The 23,703-nt window shown below is 41.8% G+C and overlaps 1 protein-coding gene and 1 pseudogene across 2 annotated transcripts in view; one reads left to right on the forward strand and one right to left on the reverse strand.

Annotated features, from left to right (window-relative positions):
- The first annotated feature begins 847 nt into the window (after nucleotides 1-847).
- SF3A3 (splicing factor 3a, subunit 3, 60kDa) overlaps nucleotides 848-23,703 on the forward strand; it is a 27,223-nt gene continuing 4,367 nt past the window's right edge. Inside the window, exons 1-15 of one of the 2 annotated variants that reach the window (XM_006867557.1) lie at nucleotides 848-1,216; nucleotides 1,565-1,612; nucleotides 7,148-7,200; nucleotides 7,306-7,411; nucleotides 8,045-8,117; nucleotides 8,517-8,608; nucleotides 9,691-9,773; nucleotides 10,628-10,766; nucleotides 11,396-11,464; nucleotides 11,883-11,950; nucleotides 12,151-12,258; nucleotides 14,375-14,444; nucleotides 16,812-16,976; nucleotides 17,100-17,210; nucleotides 21,562-21,652. In XM_006867557.1, coding sequence (XP_006867619.1) covers nucleotides 1,121-1,216; nucleotides 1,565-1,612; nucleotides 7,148-7,200; nucleotides 7,306-7,411; nucleotides 8,045-8,117; nucleotides 8,517-8,608; nucleotides 9,691-9,773; nucleotides 10,628-10,766; nucleotides 11,396-11,464; nucleotides 11,883-11,950; nucleotides 12,151-12,258; nucleotides 14,375-14,444; nucleotides 16,812-16,976; nucleotides 17,100-17,210; nucleotides 21,562-21,652 — 1,372 coding nt within the window. In that variant the 5' untranslated portion in view covers nucleotides 848-1,120. The remainder of the gene's footprint in view (nucleotides 1,217-1,564; nucleotides 1,613-7,147; nucleotides 7,201-7,305; nucleotides 7,412-8,044; nucleotides 8,118-8,516; nucleotides 8,609-9,690; nucleotides 9,774-10,627; nucleotides 10,767-11,395; nucleotides 11,465-11,882; nucleotides 11,951-12,150; nucleotides 12,259-14,374; nucleotides 14,445-16,811; nucleotides 16,977-17,099; nucleotides 17,211-21,561; nucleotides 21,653-23,703) is intronic. The other variant, XM_006867558.1, reaches the window with a different exon arrangement.
- Nucleotides 12,770-13,429, reverse strand: LOC102843012 (annotated as a pseudogene).

Below are 23,703 nucleotides of genomic sequence, written 5' to 3' on the forward strand. Positions count from 1 at the left end.
GGTTCCTCTGTATGTTGTTGTTTGAACTGCCAAACTTGTGGCTCGTATAGTCCAGTGCCCAGTGCGGATCCTACAGCGCAGCACTATGCATATGCTGCATATGGTCTTATATGGTCACCACTTTTGGTTCTGTTCAGTTTTTGTTTGTTTGACAATTATAAATAGTGCTACTATGAAAGGAGGAAGGAGCTCTGGTAGCGCAGTGGTTATGAATCGTGCTGCGAACCTCAGGTACAGCAGTTCGAAACTACCAGCTGTTCCACGGGGGAAAGATGAGGCTTTCTGCTCCTGTACAGATTTACAGCCTAGGAAACCCTGTACAGGGTCGCTATGAGTCGGAAACGACTCCTGGGCACATAACAACAACAATGAAAGGAGGAGCCCAGGTAGCATAGTAGATTAAGAGCTAGGCTATAATCCACAAACTCAGCAGTTAATCTACCAGTCAATCCATGCTCCTGTAAAGATTTACAGCCTTGGAAACCCAATCTAGGCTAGGTTTGCGTCTGAACTGATTCAAACACACACACATAACCATCAGCACCGCCACTATGAACAGATACCCATACAAACGTGTGGATGTAGTTTTCATTTCTCACCTAGAAGGGAAGATACAGATTTCCTCCCCCTAACCCCAGTTTTTGGAGTCCTGGTGTGGCGCTGTAAGATAAGCACTGGATTGCTAACCACAAAATTGGCGGTTCAAACCCACCAGCTGCTTCTTGGAAACTCTATACAGGGTCGCTATGAGTCGGAACCGACTGGAAGGCACTTAAGAACAACACACTTCAACTGCTCTTCAATTCTGGGTGCGAAGAAGCCATAACAAGCCAGCCATATAATTCAGGTTCCTGGATTTCGTTCGCCCCCTAGAGGCATCTGCAAACCGCTTGGAGTCGCTGTACCATGCGTTGACCAGCAGGGGACAATGCTGCCATCGCGGTAGCACAGGCTGGATCTGCTCGTAGTGCCACTTTTCTTCGAGTCCCTAAGGTACTTCCGGTCATACGGAACTTTAGTGCAGCCAGACGCGCAGTGCGGGGACTCAAGAGTGTAAGGCGCCAGGAGTTACTACTGGCCGCGTTGGTGTTCTGAATTGAGTTACGGCGGCAGAGGGAAAATGGAGACGATTCTGGAGCAACAGCGGCGATATCATGAGGAGAGGGAACGGCTCATGGACGTCATGGCCAAAGAGATGCTCACTAAGAAATCCACGGTGAGTAGGGCCTGGCCAGGGGCTAATTATGAACCTGGGCCCCAGCTGGTGTTGAACCGCTGAGAGCTGCCTTTGGACTCAGGCCTGCCCCGCCTCCGTTCCCGCACTCCCCAATTCCTTCTGCGAGCTCAAACCTTTGCTAACTCCCCGGTCCTGCAAGAGGTAACTCCTCTTGCGCCTCCTCCCCTGGAGCCCGCGGCGCTCCTCCGAGCTGCGGCCTTAGTCCGGTCCTCGGCTCTGCTCCCCAGAGGCCTCTGCTTCTGTAGTTTAGGGTAAGCTCCGCCCTCGGGTGGCTTTTGCCACGCCAGGGCTCCGACTAACGGCCTCTGTGTCACTGCTTTTCTTCAGCTCCGGGACCAGATCAATTCTGACCACCGCACACGGGCCATGGAAGATGTGAGTGCTCCGCTGTCCTTTGGGGGTGAGGGTTGCGGGAAAGGAGAGGGGAGGTAGACTGAGCACAGGGTTCTCTCACTTTGAGCCCTGGCCAGCGTTGTCTGCTGGAGCAGAACCTGAGCGCACTGAGTTGCTTTGACACACTTTATGTGAGTGGGGATCACTTATTCTTCTTTACTTGGAAAGTCGCATCTTCTTACAGCATTCTGTATCGCTTGCATATACGAATAGTTATGAGGATTCAGGCACAGAAAGTCTTCCTAAAACAGGGATGTCTATATGAATGGCTCCCCTCATAACCAGTGTTAGAAGTGTTTTTGTCTACCAGACTGCCTTTGCATAGTAATAATTCATTTGCTCGTTTTAGGAAAAGAAAGCTATTCAAAAGTTAAATGTAGGTTTATTGTACTTTATGCTTTTACCTATATTAGAAATCTGCTTAGAAAAGATTAGAGACCTAATGAGTTTGTGATTTGCAGGAGGTGAACAGCATTGCCAGTCCTAGTCCCATATCTAAGTTCTCAAATCCAGAATGCTAACCAATGGAATTTTTGGACATTATTATGTGGCAAAACTTGACCTGACCTCATCTGTTAGCAAAATTGAACCTGAAACATTGAAAGACATTATATTGTGTTTATTCTCCCACTTGGTTTTTGCCAATGCCTTCAGTGCAGATTGGACATTTTCCTTTAATACCATTGATTCTTGATCATGTGCTACCTCCTGAAATGGTTGAATGTTGACCAGTTCTTTTTGGTACAGTGACTGTGTATTCCTTCATCTTCTTTAAGCTTTCAGTGTTGTTTAACATTTTGCCCATGGAATCCTTCAGTCTTCCAACTTGAGGCTTGAATGTTTTCTTTACCTTGATAAATGCCACACCTGTTGCCCCCCCCCTTTTTTTTTTTTAATTTCAGGACTTTGCACATTTCATCATAATACTTTGCCTTCTCCAGCCACACTTTGCAATTTTCTGTTCTTTTACTTCATCTTTTTTTACTCAGTTTATTCTACATACAAGAGCAAATTTCAGCATTTTTTGACATCCCTTTTGATCTTTCTTTTTTTTTTTTTGCTAAAATTGTCTGCAGAGCATTATAGGATTCTTGTATTTGTATTTCATTATGATTGAGTGTTGATACGTTCTTAGACCCTCACCAACTGTCTCCTGTGGGTATAGTTAGAGAATGGAAACATGTTCACCCTTCATGGATTGTTGGGCTGGTGTTGGATGTTGTGTCTTCGTTGATCAAGTAGCTTAGGAACTGGTATGAGCTCCTGCCCAATGGGTGGTGCTGCAGAGGGCATGGTATGCTTGTGGCCAGGCTGTATGGGCACAGTTGTTGTCTCCTGTCAGGTGGGAAAGAGAGAAACACCCCCTCACACACACACACACACACACACACACACACACACAGAGAAACAAAACAGAATAAACAAACAAGGAACCAACATTGGAAAAAGAATTAAAAAAATAATAAAAAAAGCAAAGAAATAAAAACAGGCAGCAACCAGAAATAAAGAATATAATAACATAAAGACAAGAGGAGAAATGGAGTTACAGAAGAGAGAAATAAGAGAGAAAATAAAAGGGAGAAAGTTTTTGTTTTTTTAAATCTTGTAGAAAAACCAAGAAGAGGAAAGATGAAAAGAGAGAGTAGTAAAGAAAGATCAAAAGGGGGTAAAAAAAGAAGAGTGGAAATGAGGAACAGAAAAAAAAAAGGAAAAACAAAAGCAGAGCCATACAGCATAAAATCCAAGAGAATGGGAAGAGAAGAAGGAAGAGAAAAAATAAACAACAGCAATGAAACAATAAAAGGGAAAAAACAAAAGCAAAACAGTGCAACTGTTGGACCTGGAGAAGAGAAAATTCTGGGGACTCCTGTAAGACAAGGAGCTCATGAGCTGGGTGTTGGAGAGATGTGACAGTAGAGTTCCTAGCCTTGATGGAATTCTTATCAGTTGCGGTGTTATCACTGTTCTGGACACTCACTTCAGAAGTAATTCATGGAGGCCCTTGATGGAGCTACCACAGGGCGGCTGGGGGCAGGGTGACTAGTTAAATGCTAGTCTAGTGATTCTTTGGGTTCCGTAAGTCTAGAGCAGATTCTACCTGATTCCAGGCACCAAAATAGCACAACCAGCCCCTGCCTCACATTGGTATGCTTCCAACTCTGTGGCTTTGAACTCCCCAGAAAGCAAGGTCTGTGTTGGATGGAGGTGGGTGAGGGTGGGAGCTGGCCACAGCTGTTATCACCTGGGATGCCTGGGGAAAGAGAAGGAATGGCACCTTTCCCCAGTGGGTAGCCTGTGTGATCTGCTCTGCTAAGCCTCTGCCTGTTGCCAGACTACTCATAAGATGGTTGCATTGATTGCATCTGGCTAGCCATTCACAAGTCAGCGTCCCTCTCTCACCTTTCCTGCTTTGCTTCTCCTCCCAGGAAGCACTCAATCCACTTCTCTAACCTTGCCTCTGAAGTTCAGGGTTCCAGAATTTTCATCTGGGTCTGTTTCATTTGGTTTCTTGTATGTTTGTTGTAGAGTGTCCTCATAGTTTGTCTGTCTAGTCTGCCAAATTGCTGCAAGTCCCCTGGTCAAATCTGTTCTTAAGGTGATCTCTAAATTCATGTAGCTGTTTACTCCAAGTTATACTTTGGCTCTCAAAGACTTGTTGTAATTTTCTGCAGCTTCAACTTCAACTTCCCTATGAGCAGTTGACTCCTAGCCTTGTTCTTATTAATGCAATCAGTTTGGCTCTTATGTATTCTACTAGGCCACCAGGTGGTGGTGTGCCATGGAGTTGATTCCAACTCATTGCCACCTTGTATAGGGTTTTCAAGACTATAAATCTCTACTGGAGCAGAAAGTGTCATCTTTCTCCTGCGAAACAGCTGGTAGTTTCAAGTTGCTGACCTGGAGACTAGTAACCCAACGTGGAACCACTATGCTATCAGAGGTCCTATGTATATGTGTGGTTGTTGTCTTTCATGTTGTTAAAAAAAAAAAGTCTTTCCAGTGAATAGATCATTAGTCTTGTAAAAATCTGTCGTGATCGCCCGTTTTGTTTCCGCCACCAAGGCTATATTTTCTAAATCTTGGTTGTTAAGTGCTGTCGAATTGATTCCGACCTATAGTGACCCTTTATAGGGTTTCCGAGGAGCAGCTGGTGAGCTTGAACTGCTGACCTTGCAGTTCAGATGGCTTTGCAGTCTGGCGCATTAACGCACAGCACTACACCGGGACTCCATATTTTCCAAATAGTGATCTTTTATTTCCAAGTTCCACATTCCAAACATGATTGCATGTTTAATCAATTTTAGATTGCAGAATTGCTAAAAAACAAAACAAAACAAACTTTAGTTCCCTCAGGTTTGGCCATAGTGGGTGATGTATGAATTCAAATAACATTTATATTAACTGTTCTTCTTTGTTGTTATTGTTGCTAAGTGCCTCATAGCAACCCTGTACAGGGTTTCTGAGGAGCAGCTGGTGAGTTCTAACCGCCCACCTTGTGGTCTAGTGCTTGTAGACATGTGGATAGTATCCTCTGACAATATTGTATTTCCTCTTCGGTTTATCATTCCTGGCATAGTAAACCATATGACTATCCATTTCAGAATGGCCAGTTGTAGCCCATTTCAGCTCACTAATGCCTAGAATATCTATTTTAAAGCATTTCATTGTCATTTTTTCCAGTTTCCCTAGAATCATACTTTGTACATTGCACATTCCTACTACTGATAGATGTTTACAGCTGTTTCTTCTCAGTTTGAGTTGTGACCATTGGCAAATGTAGGTACTGAAAGCTTTGCCTCATCCACATTATTAAGGTCGACTGTTTGAGGAGGCATCTCTTCCCATGTCACATTTTGAGTGCCTTCCCACCTGAGGGACTCATTGTCAACAGTATATCAGACATTGTTTAACTGCTATTCAGAAGGTTTTCATGGGCTATTTTTAGAAACAGCACCAGATATATATTCAACCAGAATAGCAAAACAAATGCACTTTCATTAATTCTTGGGGCTATCATTTGTTTTATGCAAGCACTTTTTTATCTTTAAGCCAATCATAAAACTCTTTGAAGGAACATTGTGGTCTAAATTGAGAATACCACCCAGAGAAAGGAAACTATCACATTTTTATAGCTGTCTTCTACATACTTTAAAAGGTACTCTGGTAGCGTAGTGGTTACGAATCAGGCTGCGAACCACAAGGTCAACAGTTCGAAACTACCAGCTATTCCGCGGGAGAAAGATGAGGCTTTCTGCTTCCGTAAAGATTTACAGCCTTGGAAACCCTGTAAAGGGTCGCTATGAGTTAGAACTGACTCCACGGCGCTTAACCAACCAACCCAACCAACATACTTTAAAGAGGTTTTCAGAGAAGCAATTTGGAGTAATTATTATCTTTTAATGCATGGCAAATCAAATCCAAATAAACAATCCTCCTTTCAGTGTATTTTTCAAAAGAGCCAATTTATATCAAAGAGTATTTCAAAGGTGCTCTGGTAGCGTAGTGGTTACGAATTGGACTGCGAACCTTAAGGTCAGCGGTTCGAAACTACCAGCCGCTCCGCGGGAGAAAGATGAGGCTTTCTACTCCCGTAAGGATTTACACCCTTGGAAACCCTGTACAGGGTCGCTATGGGTCGGACCCGACTCGATGGCACTTAACAACAACAACAACTAAGTCCTGGTGTGGTGCTGTAGGTTAATGCGCCAGGCTGCAAAGCCGTTTGAAATGCAAGATCGGTGTTTCAGGCTCAGTAGCTGCTCCTCGGAAACCCTATATAGGATCACTATGGGTCAGCATCGACTCTGTGGCACTTAACAACAACAACTAATGACCCAATCATTCTTAGTAAATTGTGCCACTTAGACAGGCAGGCCCACATAGGAAGCTGTGTTTTTGTTGTTGTTGTTTCAGGAAAAGGAGAGAATTGAAACTTAAAACAACCTTTTGAAAGCTGACAGAGTCAGCCTTGGCCATGCTACCTGATTGTGGGTGAAAAAGCCAAGACAGTACCACACTTTTAAATAGTACAACACTGAAGTAAGCAAAATAGGGAACCCAATGTCTACTGGAACTTCAGTAGAAAAAAAATAGGTTCTAGATCCATAATTTCAAAATTTAGTCACTGTTTATATACCAACACTTTATCCTAAAGCACAACTTCTAATTTGACCCTGGAGTTTCTGTTTCTGGAAACAAACTACATATAGCTTCAAAAGAACCTAGTGCCTAAACTGCTTTTACTACTGTTTGACATCAAAGATTAGTTTCATCAAGGTTCAAAGACCCATCTAGGCACATAGCTTGGATGGGTCACCCCAGTCCCTATGGGACCCAGAAATCTCGATTTCATGAGAATTAACACTATTTCTCACTCTTAAAGGTACTAAAACCCCCAAGAACTTAATATCATATTGCTCTAGGTTTATTTGGCCTTGATCAAAGAGCCGTGTAGGTTGCTTAGCTCTGCAATTGTGCAAATTGCTTTATTCTGATGGGTTTGTGTTTGCCTTTCAGAGGTATATGGAAGTCAGTGGGAACCTGAGGGATTTGTATGATGATAAGGATGGGTAAGTAACGATTGCAGGTAATCCAGGAATTAGTACTTCTGAGGAGCCATGGTTTAAGGACTGACTTTGTGTTCTGTGCTCTGTGAATTTTTCCTGAAATGGTAGGTTACGAAAGGAGGAGCTCAATGCCATTTCAGGACCCAATGAGTTTGCTGAATTTTATAATAGACTCAAGCAAATAAAGGAATTCCACCGGAAGCACCCAAATGAGGTATGAATCATAAGGTTTTCAGTGACTAAATATTCAGAAGTCATCCATCTCTCCTGCTTCCTAGTCTGCCTTAGTTTGGAAGCTCAGCTGAAACCTGTCCATCTTGGTTGACATTGCTGGTTTTTAAAATACCTGTGGCATAGCTTCCAGAATCACAGCAACACATAAACCTCTACATTACCACAAAATTTTGGTGTTATTCTTAATGTTGACATATCCCTGCACTCTATGTAACAATGGTCCACTGCTATTTGTATGGTTTTTAGTGGCTAAATTCTCAAAAGTAGTCAGAAAAAGTGTAGTGAGAATGGAGATGTGGCACTCCATTGAAGTCGTGGGAATGAGCGTCTGATGACAGGTAAAGGCAGATCATGGGGAGTGTGGACATGCATTGGAAAGGCGGGCAGGAAAAGGAAGACAGAAAGCAGCAGGAGAGTGATAAATATATGGAAGGTGTATTTACAAAAAAGGGGGAAGAAGATAAAGCAAAGTAATTAGAGAATACTAGTAGGCCCCTGCTGAGAAATCAAGGCCAAGTAAAGCATCAGAAGTCCAACTTTCTGTACTGCCCATTCCTTTGACATTGCAATTTTTATGTTGACGAATGCCCTAAACTTTTCTCTTTTGCCTCAGATCTGTGTGCCAATGTCAGTAGAATTTGAGGAGCTCCTGAAGGCACGAGAGAACCCAAGTGAAGAGGCACAAAGTAAGTAGGATCTAACATTCTTGGACAGTACTGTCAACTACAGGATTTTGTCCTTTGAGCCTGGAAAGCAGGGCCCCAGAGGAAATTCTTTGTAAATGAACAAAATTTTCATTGCTTCACTTCCCCAGGGAATATTTAACTAGTTTCTCTTGCTTATTTTTTCTTTGCTGATTTCTGGACTAGATTGACATCCCAAATTAGCCTTGGACAAAATGTTTGCTTTGTGATAGCTTAGTTCTGAGTCACTGGCTCAGAGAGCTGAGGTCAGTTCACTGCAGGAGTTGAGGGAGGACAATTTGATGATGGGGGATGCCTTATGGAACAAGCAGCACGTTTAAAAAGGCTAGTCCAAGAAAGTGGTCTTTACTACCTGGTCATTGGTGTCTCTGATTCCTTCAGACTTGGTGGAGTTCACAGATGAAGAGGGATATGGTCGTTACCTTGATCTCCATGACTGTTACCTCAAATACATTAACTTGAAGGCGTCTGAGGTAAGGCCTGGGAGAGGGAAGAAGGAGGTAGTTCTGAGTCCAGTGGTGGTAAGTCGGGCTACTGGGCTGGGCTGCTAGACATGAGACAGTTACAGAGTGTCTTTAATTCTGTATTATATTAGGGAGAAAGTGGTATGCTTTCTTAGAATGAAACAGTATTCAAAATGAAAGTCAGGTTTCTATGATAAATTCACAGCACAGTCTTACTTTTTTGGTAGACCTTAAAAAAAAAAAATTAGAACCACAAATACATATCTGATCCTATGTGTTATGCACATGCAGTACTAGGTACATGGTGTTACTATTGTTGTTTGGTGGCATCAAGTCGGTTCCGACGCATAGCAACCCTGAATAGGGTGTCTGAGACTGTAACTCTTCAATGGAGCAGAAAGCCTCATCTTTCTCCCACTGAGTGGCTGGTGGACTCAAAGCGCCAACCTTGTGGTTAGTAGCCCAGTGCATAGCCTCCAATGCCACCAGCACTCCACTAGGTACGGGCCAGATTAAAAATAGAAAAAAATCTGTCAGGTAAGGACTATCTGAAAATCTAAAGACATTGAAGGTAACTTATTGTAAGAGACAAAGTTTACTTTGACACTGTCAGAAAGGGTATAATGAAGTATATGATTAAGTGCCTCATGAAGGTGTGACGAAATGTCCAAAATGTTTAGTAACTAAACTTTAAACTCTGTGAGGACCGATCCCTGGGCCATCTTGTTTCCTGCTATATCCCCAGGATTTGGTACAAAGATGCTCAGTGTTTATATGAGTGGATAAATGGCACCTTTCAGGACCTTTCAGATGTAATGGATGTCAGAATCTTAAAACAAGTGCCTGTGTGCAGTAAGTGTTCAGTGAATGCTGTTTTCAGCTAACTACATATGAACTTAACTGTTATTTTGCAGATGGTTGTGTCTGATATTCTCAGTACAGTGGAATGCATACAACAGCTAGTGTAGAAATTGAGCAATGGGAAATAAAAAGACTAAAATGGGCTGGCCCTTGTTATTTGTTAGGGAACACTCCATTTTGATGTCATGAGAGATTATGTTGTAATTGAATTTTATGTCATCTCTTTTTAGAAGCTGGATTATATCACATACCTGTCTCTTTTTGACCAGTTATTTGACATTCCTAAAGAAAGGAAGAATGCAGAGTACAAGAGGTAGGCATTAATAATTTTGGGGCCTCTGCTAGATTGATAAAAAGAGTATGTAATATGAAGGTTTAAGGACAAAATTCTGAATTTTGAAGACATATGAGGGAGCTTCAAAAAGTTCATGGAAAAAATCTATTTTGATTCCGTTTTTCCATGAGTTTTTTGAAGCCCCCTCACACGTGACTTCCAGCCTTTCTAGAGCATGTTGTTGTGGTGTGCCATCTAGTGGGTTCCAACTTGTAGCAACCCTGTATAGGGTTTTGTAGAGGGCTGGTGGATTTGAACTGCTGACCTTAGGGTTTCCAGTCCAGTGTGCTTATCCTCTAGCACCACACCAGGGCTCATTTAGGGGTTTGGAATGTCATGAAAACATTTGTAGTACTCTAGCTGTGGAAGAATATGTAGCTATGGGCATACTGTGATCTTATGTCGATACTACTGTTCATTGTATCTTGGTCTACATCCAGAGACCTCTTTGTCTTTGGAGTTGAGTGGGAGAAAATGATACATTCTCAGATTGTGTCTAAAGTGAAGTGCCTGGGTCTGATGTATAAGTTTTGTTTGTGTTGTTTTGCTCCTGGTTAGTGATCTGCTCGCCTAGTGGCTTCTCTTTTTAAGGTTTCTTCTTATGTGAAATCTTTTATGTATGGAATTAATGAAAACTTTAGTGTTTGGAATTGTATCATAAGAGTGAAACAAGGTCGAAAAGGTCAGAATCGTAGTGACAGTTAGGGGGAAGTCAGTTGTGAGTCCTTTAAGAACTGATAATATTAGAATGACAGATCTCTTCTATAGAGCATAGCCGTAGATCAGAACTAGACATTCTTGATGCTTCCTCTTTATTGCCTGTTTCTCTATAGATACCTAGAGATGCTGCTTGAGTACCTTCAGGATTACACCGATAGGGTGAAGCCCCTCCAAGATCAGAATGAACTTTTTGGGAAGATTCAGACTGACTTTGAGAAGAAGTGGGAGAATGGCACCTTTCCTGGATGGCCGGTGAGTTTCAGTGGAGGTGGGGCTGGAGGACTTGGCCAGGGAATTGAATTTACTTAATCTCCAGCTTCACTTCTCTGTCAGGAGTATTACCTGTTGAGTCCCTCAGTTACACTTGTGGCCATGAGGTGTTGTTCCCTGCCAGGCATGCAAGGTTTTTTCTTTGTACTCTAGAAATAGATTTGCCAGGACCCGCTTGCTATAGTGCGGACCCAGGGTTTTAACCAGAGTCCTTATATGGTGCTGTAGGGTAAGCACTGGACCACAAGGTCAGTTTGAACCACAGGGTTGGTGATTCAAACTAACCAGCTACTCCTTGGAAAACCTATACAGTATCAATATGAGTTGGAACCGACTCGATGGCATTTAACAACAGTGTTAGTACTGATGTGTGTGGTGCCTAGTATCTCAAACCTTGTTAGGTAACCTGTTGGAAATCTCTGCTATCTATCTAAACTCCTGGAGATAAGCCTGAGCTTTTACTGAACCCTCAGAGAGAAATGGATCGCCTGGGTTTTTTGTCCTGTCCCTGTATTTGGTCTTTACTCATCTATATGTATAAGAAAGGGGCCAGCCACCTGACATTCTAGATGGCTCCTGGATTTCAGTAAATGTTATGATGTTTTTACTAGAAAGAGACAAGCAGTGCCCTGACCCATGCTGGAGCCCATCTGGACCTTTCTGCTTTCTCCTCCTGGGAGGTATGTTTCCTACTGCTCACCTGTACACCCTTTCTCCAGACCACATGCTTTCTTGTTTTTAATGTCATGCTGTATTCTAATAAGACACCAGCTTCCGGGGCCAGTCTCTGCAAAGAATCTGGGAAGGTGAAAATAAATAAAAATTCTATAGCTACTTTGAAACCTATGTAATAATACTTCTGATTTTATTAACCTTGGTGGAGGTAATGTAACAGTACAGTGTGTTTAAGTATGAATCATTGGAGGGTTGAAAGTACTACTGGGAAATTGGCTGTGAAACATAAAGTTCTGCCTCAGGAAAACACACACACACACCACACACACACACACCAGTCTGAGAAGACCTGAATTTGAGCATTCATTGTACTTTATATAAGTCTACTTGTATAATAATATAACTTTTCCCTTTTTGGTACAGGAGTTGGCCTCCCTGGGTCTGGACAGATTGAAATCTGCACTCTTAGCTTTAGGCCTGAAATGTGGCGGGTAAGAGATTGTGGATTGTTTTTTTTTCTTCCTGCTTTGTTTTGTTATTTAAATCAAAACTGTCTATTTAACTGTTTGCTAGATTTTCTATGGCTGGTTAGAATGGTTCCATTCTTTCTGTAACCCTATACTGTAAAAATGTGTATGGTGCACATTTGTATGGTGAATTAACTCTGAAATCCTTTTCCCTCCTGTCTCAGAACCCTAGAAGAGCGAGCCCAGAGGCTGTTCAGCACCAAAGGGAAGTCCCTAGAGTCACTTGACACCTCCCTGTTTGCCAAAAATCCCAAGTCAAAGGGCATCAAGCGGTGAGTGGCTGAAGTGGCACCTTAAGTTTATACTTGAGCAGAATTTCTTACCACAGCAGATTTTAAAGACAGTCGTATCCTAGCAGTCCAGTCTACCCTCTTTTCCACAAATAGAGAGTACTGTCGCTATGAATCTATAGAGTCGAGAGTGAATGGTACTCAGGAGATTAAGAGTAGGGGACGCCTCAAAGGCTGAGACAGTGCTACAGGTACCATTTGTTGTTGTTAAGGGCCTTCGAGTTGGCTCTGGCCCATAGCGACCCTGTATAGCGTTTCCAAGGAGCAGCTGGTGAATTTGAACCACCGACCTTGTAATTCAAACAATTTGGCAGTCTGACACATTAGCCCACAGCACCACTAGGGAGAATAAAGTGATAAATAGTTTTCTAAAATAGTTTTCTAAGTTTATTTTTGCTAGTGACCCTGAATTTTTTTCTTAATTTTTTTTTACTTTATTTGCATTTTATTTTAAGCTTAATATACTCCCAAGCCATCATACTTTTTTTTTTTTTCACTCCATCATACATTTTTGCTTCTTCAGTTTCCTCTGTGCAAGCTCTTCTGGTTTAGGACCAAGTTGCTCCTTTTTAGTCATGATCATCTCAATCTCAGTCATCAAGGTGAGGCATTCTGCTCCCCTAAAGATTTATAGCCTCGGACATCCTGTGCCAGGATCACTATGAGTCAGAACCGACTCCACGGCCTGTAACAACAACAGCATCTCAATGTGGCAGGGGGAGCTCCTGTAGGGGTTGGTCCAGCCATGAGCTCTGTAAGTTTGGTGGCACATCTTGGGGGCTTTGTTGGCCCAGACATGCTTAATGATCAGAGAATCCACATCTAAACTCTTAAGTTCAGCATTGCTGTCTGCATTTTTAAGCATGTGCAGCAAAAATTCAGAACTCTTTTTGGGCCACTGACCCTGTGTCCAACCCCACTATTTAACCTGAACACACCTACCATTGCCACCATTGTAATGTCGCACTTACATTACTTTGTAATGACACTTCTGCAAAGTGACATCCTTCAGATATTTGGTGACTTTTCAGATATTCATACCCTTGATGGCCTGAGCAGTCTCATGGGTGTTCTTAAAGTGGACCCAGAGAATTGAACCTCTGGATTTGCATGATTTTGTGGGGTTTTCTGGATCAAGTGAGTAGAGAACCATTTTCTGAAATTACCTTAGGCCGCTTACAGTAAGAACTTGATTTTTTTTTTTATTAATGTTTTATTGTGAATTATGTGATAGTTTACATGGGAGAACATTAGTTTTACATTCATTCTATTGTATATCGTTTCATTGCCACGGCTACAATCCCCTCCATGCATCATCAACCAACCAAAGGGTATACCCTGAAAGCCTGCCCCCTCACCCCCGGTCGTCAACACACAGTCTCTCTCTGTCTCTGGATCTCAAGTCCCCAACTGCTCCATCTCTCCACGTCATGGTCTCTGCCTCCATCTCAGGCATTACTGCTTCTCTGGGTAGGGTCCCACTCTCCGCTCTTTTCCATTGATGGTTCCAGGGCCCTCCACTCCTAGACTGCAAAGTTAATCACTCCCCTACTTGCTATAAAATGACCACCGTTACATTTCCAATCCTCACAATCAGTCCTAATAACAATTCTTCACTATTGTATCACAAGAGACCTATCTGCATTGAATGTATTCTTGATTCACATACTTCTACCGGTTTTCTTTTTGTGTGACTATTTTTCTGATTCTTAGAACCCTGGAGAGTCATTGAGATTTTTTTTTTTTAAAACAGGTTAGAAAATGTATCCGTTCTGTCATAATTACCTGGGATTTAAGCCCAGGTCTGCCTGACTCCAGAGCTCTTTTTTCCATATCACACTTCCTTTGTAGGTTATAATGATGGGGATTTAAATGTTGTTTATAAGTCTTTATAAAAGGTCGAAGAGGACCTTTGAGCACATTCTGAGAAATAGCCTCAGTACTTGTGTTAGCAGGTCCTGAGCTGAGCAGACTGTGTGCTTTCAGTGTGTTTATATTGTAGTTTTCAATGCAGCTCTGGAGTAGATGTTCCCTAATGTGGGGTGCAAGGCATTGGTGAAATAACCCTTGAGTGATACAGCTTATTTCTTGTTCTCAGAGACACTGAGAGGAACAAAGACATCGCTTTCCTAGAAGCCCAGATTTATGAATATGTAGAAATTCTTGGGGTAAGTAACTGTCGTCTAAGGTATGAGTGAGACAGGATTATTTCTTAGGAAATAAGAGAAGAAACTTACATTAAACTAGTGGAACAGAAAATGGGGTCTTTAGTCTCTCAGCATCTATATCTTTTCATTAACTTCCTGTTCTGTCAGCTGTATTCTCAAGGTTGCCCACTTACCATGGGGCTGGAAATCTCTTTTGGGTACTGGCATAGAGAATAGGCTCCCTCCTCTAATTACTATCCAGAATAGTGCAGGCAGATCAGAGAAAGGCTACTAACATCTATTTGGGTATATATGGCTTACTATGAAAAGTTATCGCCTACACGCCCAGAAAATGTGTTAGTGATGTAAAACTGGCTATGGCCTACTCTCTGAATATTCTTTGAGGAGGGAGCCAAATGGTGGGCTAGGGTGAGAAAAGGCCTAGCTTGACTAAGATCTCTTAAGAGGTAGGGGCAAGATTTAGGAGGAAAATAGACCTCTTTCAGGGAAGAGCTCATCGGAGGAGATGGCTAGTGCTTCACGGAGTGCTGACGAAGACCATCCTTTCTGATGGGGTCCGCTTTTGCACAGTTCATCTGTTCCTGAGACTTTGTCTTTGTAGCTCCTCAGTGGTGTTTGATTAGGTGGCTCTAGCTTACAGCTGTCCCCTAAGAAGTTAACCTATCTGTCAATTGGCACGGATGTTTGCATTTTGCCCTTGGTTGAAGGCACACCTGTAACAGCTGCAAGACTAAGTCCCTGTTGGTTTCCTCTGCTGTGACTATTTTCAGTGAGAAAGACTAGCCAGACATTGGAAGTTTGGGTACTTAAATTTCCTGTGTGGTGTTTTAAGATAAGCACTGTACTGCAAAGTCAGTTTGAACCACAGGGTCATTGGTTCAAACATACCAGTTGCTCCTTGCAAACTCTATACAGGGCTGCTATGAGTCGGAAACGACTTGATGGCACTTAATAATATTCTCCACAAGGAGCCCTGATGGCATAAATGAGTAAGTGCTGGAGCACTAAGCGATAGTTTGGCTGTTTAAACCCACCCAGGGCTTCACTCAAGGAAAGACCTGGCTCCTGTAAGGAGCATTTCTACTCTGTCTTCTAGGACCACTTAGAATCACTGTGATGGCACACAACAATGTATTTGCCACTGTGTACTTGGGCTGTGCTAGGGTGGGCAGCAGTCTGAGTAGCGGTCTTCTAAAGGCATGAAATGAACCTACCAGTCTCCTGTTTTCAGAGTATTTTGCATTCCCTGCCAGGAGGTGGCACTACTCTCTTTGGAGTTTGACCCAGTTCCAGCCAGAACGGTTTCCAGAAGTCACTCTCATTTTGTACTGATGGAATTTTCCTATTATTTCACATTTACTGAATCTGATAGTTTCCAGGCAATGTGCTAGATATTTGAGCTGCTGTTGCTAGGCTCTTGACAAGTTGGTTCCAACTCACAGTGACTCCGTATAGGGTTTCTGAGACTGTAAATCTTTACAGGAGCAGAGAGCCTCTTTCTCTGCAGTGCATCTGGTGGACTCTAACTGCCAGCCTTGTGGTTAGTAGTCCAGTGCTTATGATACAGTGCCACCAGCACTCAGATGTTCGGGTACAGTGATGCATATGACACAGCCTCTTGCTCTTGAAAGCCTACCTCCAGTTAGGGAGACAGACATATTGCAATCCAGCGGGACACAAGTTACAATACACTGGTGGAGGTTGAGTTCTCTAAGTAGTAAGAGAGAAAAAAGGTTCTAAGTAGAGGAAACAGCAAGTACAAAGGTGCATTATGAAAGGAAGTTACATGAGGCAGCTTCCAAAACTTCATGGAAAAATTCCATTGTTTTCATTCCATTTTTCCCCACACTTTTGAAGTCCTCTCAATGTTCAGAAAGTAGTGTGCCTTACAAGGAAGGGAGTGGTCTGAGAAAATGTAGGAGTTATGTTAGCAATGTGTCCTGTCAGCAGTAAGAAATCAATAAAAAGCTCTTTACAAGGAGGATGTGCCCTTAGATTGTTTTTTTTTTCAAAGCAGATAATCTGGCAGCGGACTGGAATGGGGAGAGGCTAAGGGTCAATCTTGGTGAGGGCAGTAATAGTGGAAAGGAGAACAGACTAGTTCAGACTGTATTTTAGAGACAGAGTAGATGAGACTCTTCTCTGTTCTGTGATAATCTGTGCCCTTTGATAAATAATTTAGGCAAATAACTTAAAACTTTTGGCTTTTTCCTGTAGGTTCAAGGAGGGTCCATTTTTCTCCAAGAGAGAAAAAACCCTTATCCTTGGTGTGAGGGGTCAGCAGGGGTAATGGGAACACAGGAAATTTCCCTTTTGATACTGTACTGGTTTTCCTCTGATTGCGTTTCATTTCTGGACCTGCCTCAGGAACAACGGCATCTCACTCATGAGAACGTACAACGCAAGCAGGCGAGGACAGGAGAAGAGCGAGAAGAGGAGGAGGAAGAGCAGATCAGTGAGAGTGAAAGTGAGGATGAAGAGAACGAGATCATTTATAACCCCAAAAACCTGCCCCTCGGCTGGGATGGCAAGGTGAGTCCCAGAATGACCAGCCACCCATTGCTCCTACCCCCACTCCCTGAGCCCCCATTTTGAAAGCAGTGCAACCCTTAGCAGATGTTGGCCTAATATAATTTCTTATCTGATTTCTTTTAGCCCATTCCTTACTGGCTGTATAAACTTCATGGCCTAAACATCAACTACAACTGTGAGATTTGTGGAAACTATACCTACCGAGGGCCCAAGGCTTTCCAGCGGCACTTTGCTGTAAGGAATTTGGCCATTTCTCCTGGAAATTGAAGTATGAAACATGAGAATTCTAGGGAAGAGGACAGAACAGCCTGAGAAGACCACTAGTGTCCAAGCTGAAGGGGAATTACAGAGAGGTTTAAAGTCACTCAGATGACTTTAGCTTTAAACACTTGTGCTAGCTTTGAATAACGCCTAAGAGTTTCTGCTTCATTCTACCACTCAGTTAATTGAACCTCATTTCTGTTTTCTCTTGCTTATTCTTGTAACTTCTCTCTTTTCTTTCTACCAACATCTTAGACTAGTCTGACTTCTTCGTCATTTCTTTAACCCATCTCCATTACTTGAGACTACAGAGGGGCTGACTGCATCTCTCTTTGGAACTTAAATGAACTTTTACCTCTTTGATTAAAAAAACCAATGGAATGACATTTATTAACTTATCCTTAAGACAAGGAATTGTTTGTGTGAAACTCCAGTAAGTGGATTTTTGTTTGTTTGTTTTTTCACAGAATAGAAAAGACTTCCTAGTTCTAGGATTGCAAATACATGTAAACTGCTTTCTCCCTCTCTTACAACAAATATTATTAGTTTACCATGACTTTTTTCCTGCCAAACACTTGAGTGGTTTCCGAATCAACACTGCCTTTACAAACCTGAATTTGTCAGTTTGTCATACTGTGGTGACTTCCGTGTTGCTGTGATTCTGGAAGCTATGCCACCGGTATTTTAAATACCAGAAGGGCAATGGTGGACATATTTCAGCTGAGCTTCCAGACAAAGACAGACGAGGAAGAAGAAGAGACAGGCAACTTCCAAATATTTAGTCACCGAAAATCTTATGAATAGCAGTGGAACACTGTCAGCACGAGAATATTGTCAGATATAGTGCCGGAAGATGAGCCCCTCAGGTTGGAAGGCACACAAAATACAACGGGAAAAGCTGCCTCATCAAAGTAGAGGTGACTGATGACATGAGTGGAGTAATGCCTTTGGGACCTTCATTTGCAGATAGAGCACATCTCCACAAAATAAAGAGAAACCGCTGTAAGCATCCATTAATAATCGGACCATGGAATGTACAGAGTATGAATCTAGGAAAATTGGAAATTGTCAAAAATGAAATGAAACATGAACATCAATATCTTAGGTTAGTGAGCTGAAATGGACTGGTATTGACCATTTTGAATCTGAAAATCACATGATTTATGCTGGGAATGAAAATTGAGAAGAAATGGCATCGCATTCATTATTTAAAAAATCATAGCAAGATCTGCCTTGAAGTACAATGCTGTCTGAGATAGGATAATATTCATCATATATGCCTACAAGGAAGTTAATACCACTACTATTCAAGTTTATGTACCAGCCACTAAAACCAGTGATGATGAAATTGAAGAATTCTTCAGTCTAAAATTGATCAAACATGCAATCAAAATATCTTGATCATGACTGGAAATAGGAATGCAAAGGTTGGAAACAAAAAGGAAGGATTGGGAGTTGGAAAATATAACCTTGGTGATAGAAATGCTGAAGATCTCATGTTAGAATTTTGCAAGTCCAATGATTTCTTCATTGCAAATAACTTTTGAATAATATAATAGATGACCATACTCTTAGACCTCACCAGATGGAATACACAGAAATCAAATTGACTACATATGTGGAAACAAGACAATGGTAAAGCTCCATATCATCAGCCAAAATCAGGCTAGGGCCAGACTGAAACAGACCATCAATTGCTCATATGCAAATTCAAGCTGAAGCTGAAGAATATTAAAACAAATCCATAAGAGCCAAAATATGACCTTGAACATATCCTACCTGAATTAGAGTTCATTTGAAGAACAGATTTGATACATTAGACACTAGACCAAAGACTAGAAGAGTAGTGGGATGACATCAAGAACATCATACAGGAAGAAAGCGAAAGGTCATTAAAAAGACAAGAAGGAAAAGACCAAAATGGATATCAGAAGAGATTGGAATGTGCTAGCATAGAGATGCTAAAGAAAAAGAGGTAAAAGAAGAGCTAAATAGAGAATTTCAAGAGGCAGCTCAAGAAGACAGAGTCAGCTATTACAACGAAATGTGCAAAGATCTGGAAATAGAAAACCAAAAGGGAAGAACATTCAGTGTTTCTCAAACTGAGGGAACTGAAGAAAAAATCCAACTTGCAATATTGAAGAATTATATGGGCAAAATATCGAATGATGCAGAAAGCATCAAATGAAGATGGAAGGAATACACAGTCACTGTACCAAAAAGAAATGATTGATGTTCAACCATTTCAAGAGGTAGCATATGACCAAGAGTCAATGATCCTGAAGGAAGAAATCCAAGGTGCATTGAAGGCATTGGCAAAGAACAAGGCACCGGGAATTGATGGAATGCAAATTGAAATCTTTTCAACAAACTGATACAGCACTAGAGGCACTCACTCATCTATGCCAAGAAATTTGGAAGAAAACTTCATGGCCAACTGACTGAAAGAGATCCATAGTTGTGCCCATTCCAGAGAGGTGACCCAACAGAATACAGAAATTGTTGGACAATATCATTAATATAGCATACAAGTAAAATTTTGCTAAAGATAATATAGAAACAGTTGCAACCATACATTGACAGAGAATTTCCAGAGGTGCAAGCTGGATTCAGAAGAGGACCTGGAATGAGGGATATCATTGCTGACATCAGATGGATCTTGGCTGAAAGCAGAGAATACCAGGAAAGTGTTAACCTGTGCTTTATTGACTACAAAAAGACTTACAACTCTGTGGATCATGACAAGCTATGGACAACATTGTAAAGTATGAGTATTATGGAACACTTAATTATGCTCACGAGGAACCTGTACATAGACCAAGAGACAGTTTTTCAAATTGAACAAGGGAATGCTGAATGGTTTAAAATTAGGAAAGGTGTGCACAGGCTTGTATTCTTTCGCCATATTTATTCAATCTGTATGCTGAGCAAATAATCCAGGAATCTGGATTATATGAAGAACATGGTATCAGAGTAGGAGGAGTGCTCATTAGCAAGCTGCGATATGCAGATGGTACATCCTTGCTTGCTGAAAACAAAGAGGATTTAAAATACTAATGAAGATTGAAATTCACAGCCTTTGGTATGGGTTGCATCTCTCAGTGTAAACAAAACAAAATTCCTCATCACTGGACCAATAGCATCGATGTAAATGGAGAAAATATTCAAGTTGTCAAAGACTTCATTTTGTTTGGATCAACTATCCGCACTTACGGAAGCAACAGTCAAGAAATCAAACAAGGTATTGCATTGGGCAAATCTGCTGCACAAGACCTCTTTAACGTGTTAAAGAGCAAAGATACCCGTTTGAAGACTAAGATGTGCCTGATCCAATTTATGGTATTTTTGATAACCTCATATGCATGTGAAAGTTGGATTGTAAATAACGAAGATTGTAGAATTGATGTGTTTGAGTTATGATGTTGGAGGAGAATATTAAAAGTACCTTGGACTGTCGAAAGAACACACCAATGTGTTGGAAGAAGTACAGCCAGAATGTTCCTTGGAAGCCAGGATGGCCATATGAGTCTCATACTTTGGACATGTCAGGTAGAACTAATCCCTGGAGAAGGATATCATGTTTGGTAAAGTGGAGGGTCGGAGAAAAAGAGGAAGACCCCCAATGAGATGGATTGGCACAGTGGCGGCAGCAGTGGGCTCAGGTGTAGCAGTGATTATGAGGTTGGCACAGGACCAGTGTTTCATTCTGTGTGCAGAGGATCACTATGAGTTGGTGCCAACTTAGTGACACCTAACAACAATAACAACTATGACTCTTTCCCGCCAAACACATGAGTTTTCTCTGAATCTTTTTCAACACTGCCTTTACAATCCTGAGTTTGCATATAGGGTAAAGCTCAAACTATTTGTCATTCCTGAGCCTAAACTGTCATTATGTTAGTCTCCCTGCTGTCTTTCACCTCCTATCTTTCTCTCCTTTACTTACAAAGATGACACTGGTCTGCTAGTATATCATACATGAGGCTTTGTGGGCTGCTTTTGGGAACTACATGACTTGCCTAAGGCTCTCCCAAAGCAGGTAGATGACTAGTCTTGGAATTGTTTTCTGTGATGTTGACCCAGAGTCTTTTTTTTTTTGAAAAACTACTGGATGTAGATTTTATAAACCTGTTCAGAAAGGCAAATTAGTGCAATGCTTCTATAAAATACCTGCTGCTTACTCGTCACAGCTAGTTTATACCTAGCACTTGAGAAAGAAACACTGCCTTCAAGTGGAGTCCTTCTCAAAGGGTCAGGTGAAGACAGTGCTGTGTGTCCAGCTACTCCCATTTCACATTATCCTTTTGCTTCCCTCTTTCCCCAGGAATGGCGTCATGCTCATGGCATGAGGTGCTTGGGCATCCCAAACACTGCCCATTTTGCTAATGTGACACAGATTGAAGATGCCGTTTCCTGTAAGTCAATGCTACAAGTACCCACTCCTACAACCCCTTGTCCCAGTGCCCTGGTGAAGCAGGCCCAAGGGCAAAAAGATTGTGGGCATGTGAAAACTCGAGCAGTCACACATATAATTACGCATTTTTGAGAATGACTTTGCGTAGTGATTGTTCTTCCCGTGAGAAGAATCCTATGCTGAGTATAAAAAGGAATTCTTACCTGGAGCCTGTGAAGCTCCACTGTCTGGAACTTTTAGTGAATGGTTGTACAGGTTGTCCCCAACTAACAGCAGGGTTGTGTGCCAACTACAATGTAAGTTGGTTCTGATGTAAGTTAAGTACCTTCTTTTTGGGGGGCAGTTTTCATGGTAATTGCCTTTTCTTGTTAATATCATTATCTTTATGAATCATAACATTGAACATCTTTGAGTGAATGAACATCTGAGAATTTACATCAACTACAACATTGTACAAGAGGGCTCCAAACAATTTGTGAAAATATTCCATTATCTTTTAACTCCATTTTTCTACAAACTTTTTGAAACACCTTCGTATGTAGTACTTTTTACTGACATAGTTTATTTGGTACTTTTTAAACTATTCATTTCAGACAGCTATTGTTCTAACATTTCTAACTTTGTTTTTGTAGTTAAATGCCATTGAGTCAGTTCTGACCTACAGTTACCCTGTATAGGGTTTCCAAGCAGTCTCTGTTGAGTTTGAACCACCAACCTTGAGGTTCAAACTGACCTTGTAGTCTAGTACCTACCCTATAGCACCACATTAAGCTGTATGTTTAATGAATAGTTTATTTCGACTACTCATTTCTGTTGTCATGATTCTATTATTAAGTTAAATTTACCGAAGCTAAAGTATGTTTCAGTGATCTGTTGTCTTATGTCTGTCTTCTATCATTCTTACCACCTTGTTTATAAAAAATGTTATTTTTGCTTTTTAAATTTCTAGCATCATGCCATGGTCTTGACTGATAACTTCTCTCACACTGCTTTGTTTTGCTATTCTGCTTCACAGGTAAAGTTGGCTTAGAATCACATCACTGGTGTAGCATCAGATGCTGGGCCACAGCTCACAGTCTGGAGAGAGTCTGCCTGTTGGGGTCTTACTAGCTGTGGGGTCCTAAGGAAGTTCCGTCTCCTCTTAGTGCCTCTGTTGCCATATCTTTAAGCAGTGGAGGGTCGTACCATGTCTACTAGACACAGTTGTCTGAGATCAGATGGAAACACACAATGTATTGGGGACATAGCACAAGCTGCCATCAGCAGCAGCTTCACTGTGGGCCAATCTGCACAGTGTGAGGAGGGAGCGCCAAAGTCATTTTCATCTTTTCATTGGAAGGCTAATGTTAATACTACCAGATAGGATTTTTTTGTCCACATGCCTCTGAATATGCCAAGTACTGTGCGAGATCTTGTCCAGCCACTTAGTTCTCACACCAGCCCATGCGCTACTAGGTGTCATCTGCATTTTCAGATGAGAAAACTGATCCAGAGAATCCAGATGATGCTCTCAAAGTTGCATCCCTTGTATGGAACAAACCAGGTGTCATACCTATGCCTGTCCTCTTCTCTGTCCACAGTGCTCCATTGCCTGCCTTCCAGTTACCCTCATCTAGGTGCGGGCCCATCATAAGGGCTGTTCCAGGGAGAGACTTGGTGTATCCTCTCATTAGCCAACAGAGATTTTGAGGACTATTTTACCTTTTTTCCAGAATATTATTGGCAGCTTGATGATTCTTCCATTAGCCCTCTTCTCAGCTGTCAAGCCTCATCACTTGCTTCTCTGAGCTGGTTTTCATTGTTCAAGTCTTCAGTGTTGGGTGCCAGCTCTGTTCATCATGATGTCCTTTGGATGTTTTAGGTTCTCTATGTTGCATTTATAGTTTTACTTCTATGTAAACATTGTCACTTCCTCTTTCCATTTTCCCCTCCAGTCTTCTAGAAGAGTATCCATGTTGTTGTTGTCAGGTGCCATCGTGTCGGAACCGACTCATAGCGACCCTATGCACAGCAGAATGAAACAATGTCTGATCCTGGGCCAACCTCACTACC

Source organism: Chrysochloris asiatica, unplaced genomic scaffold, assembly GCF_000296735.1.
Source record: "Chrysochloris asiatica unplaced genomic scaffold, ChrAsi1.0 scaffold00106, whole genome shotgun sequence".
NCBI lineage: Eukaryota > Metazoa > Chordata > Mammalia > Afrosoricida > Chrysochloridae > Chrysochloris > Chrysochloris asiatica.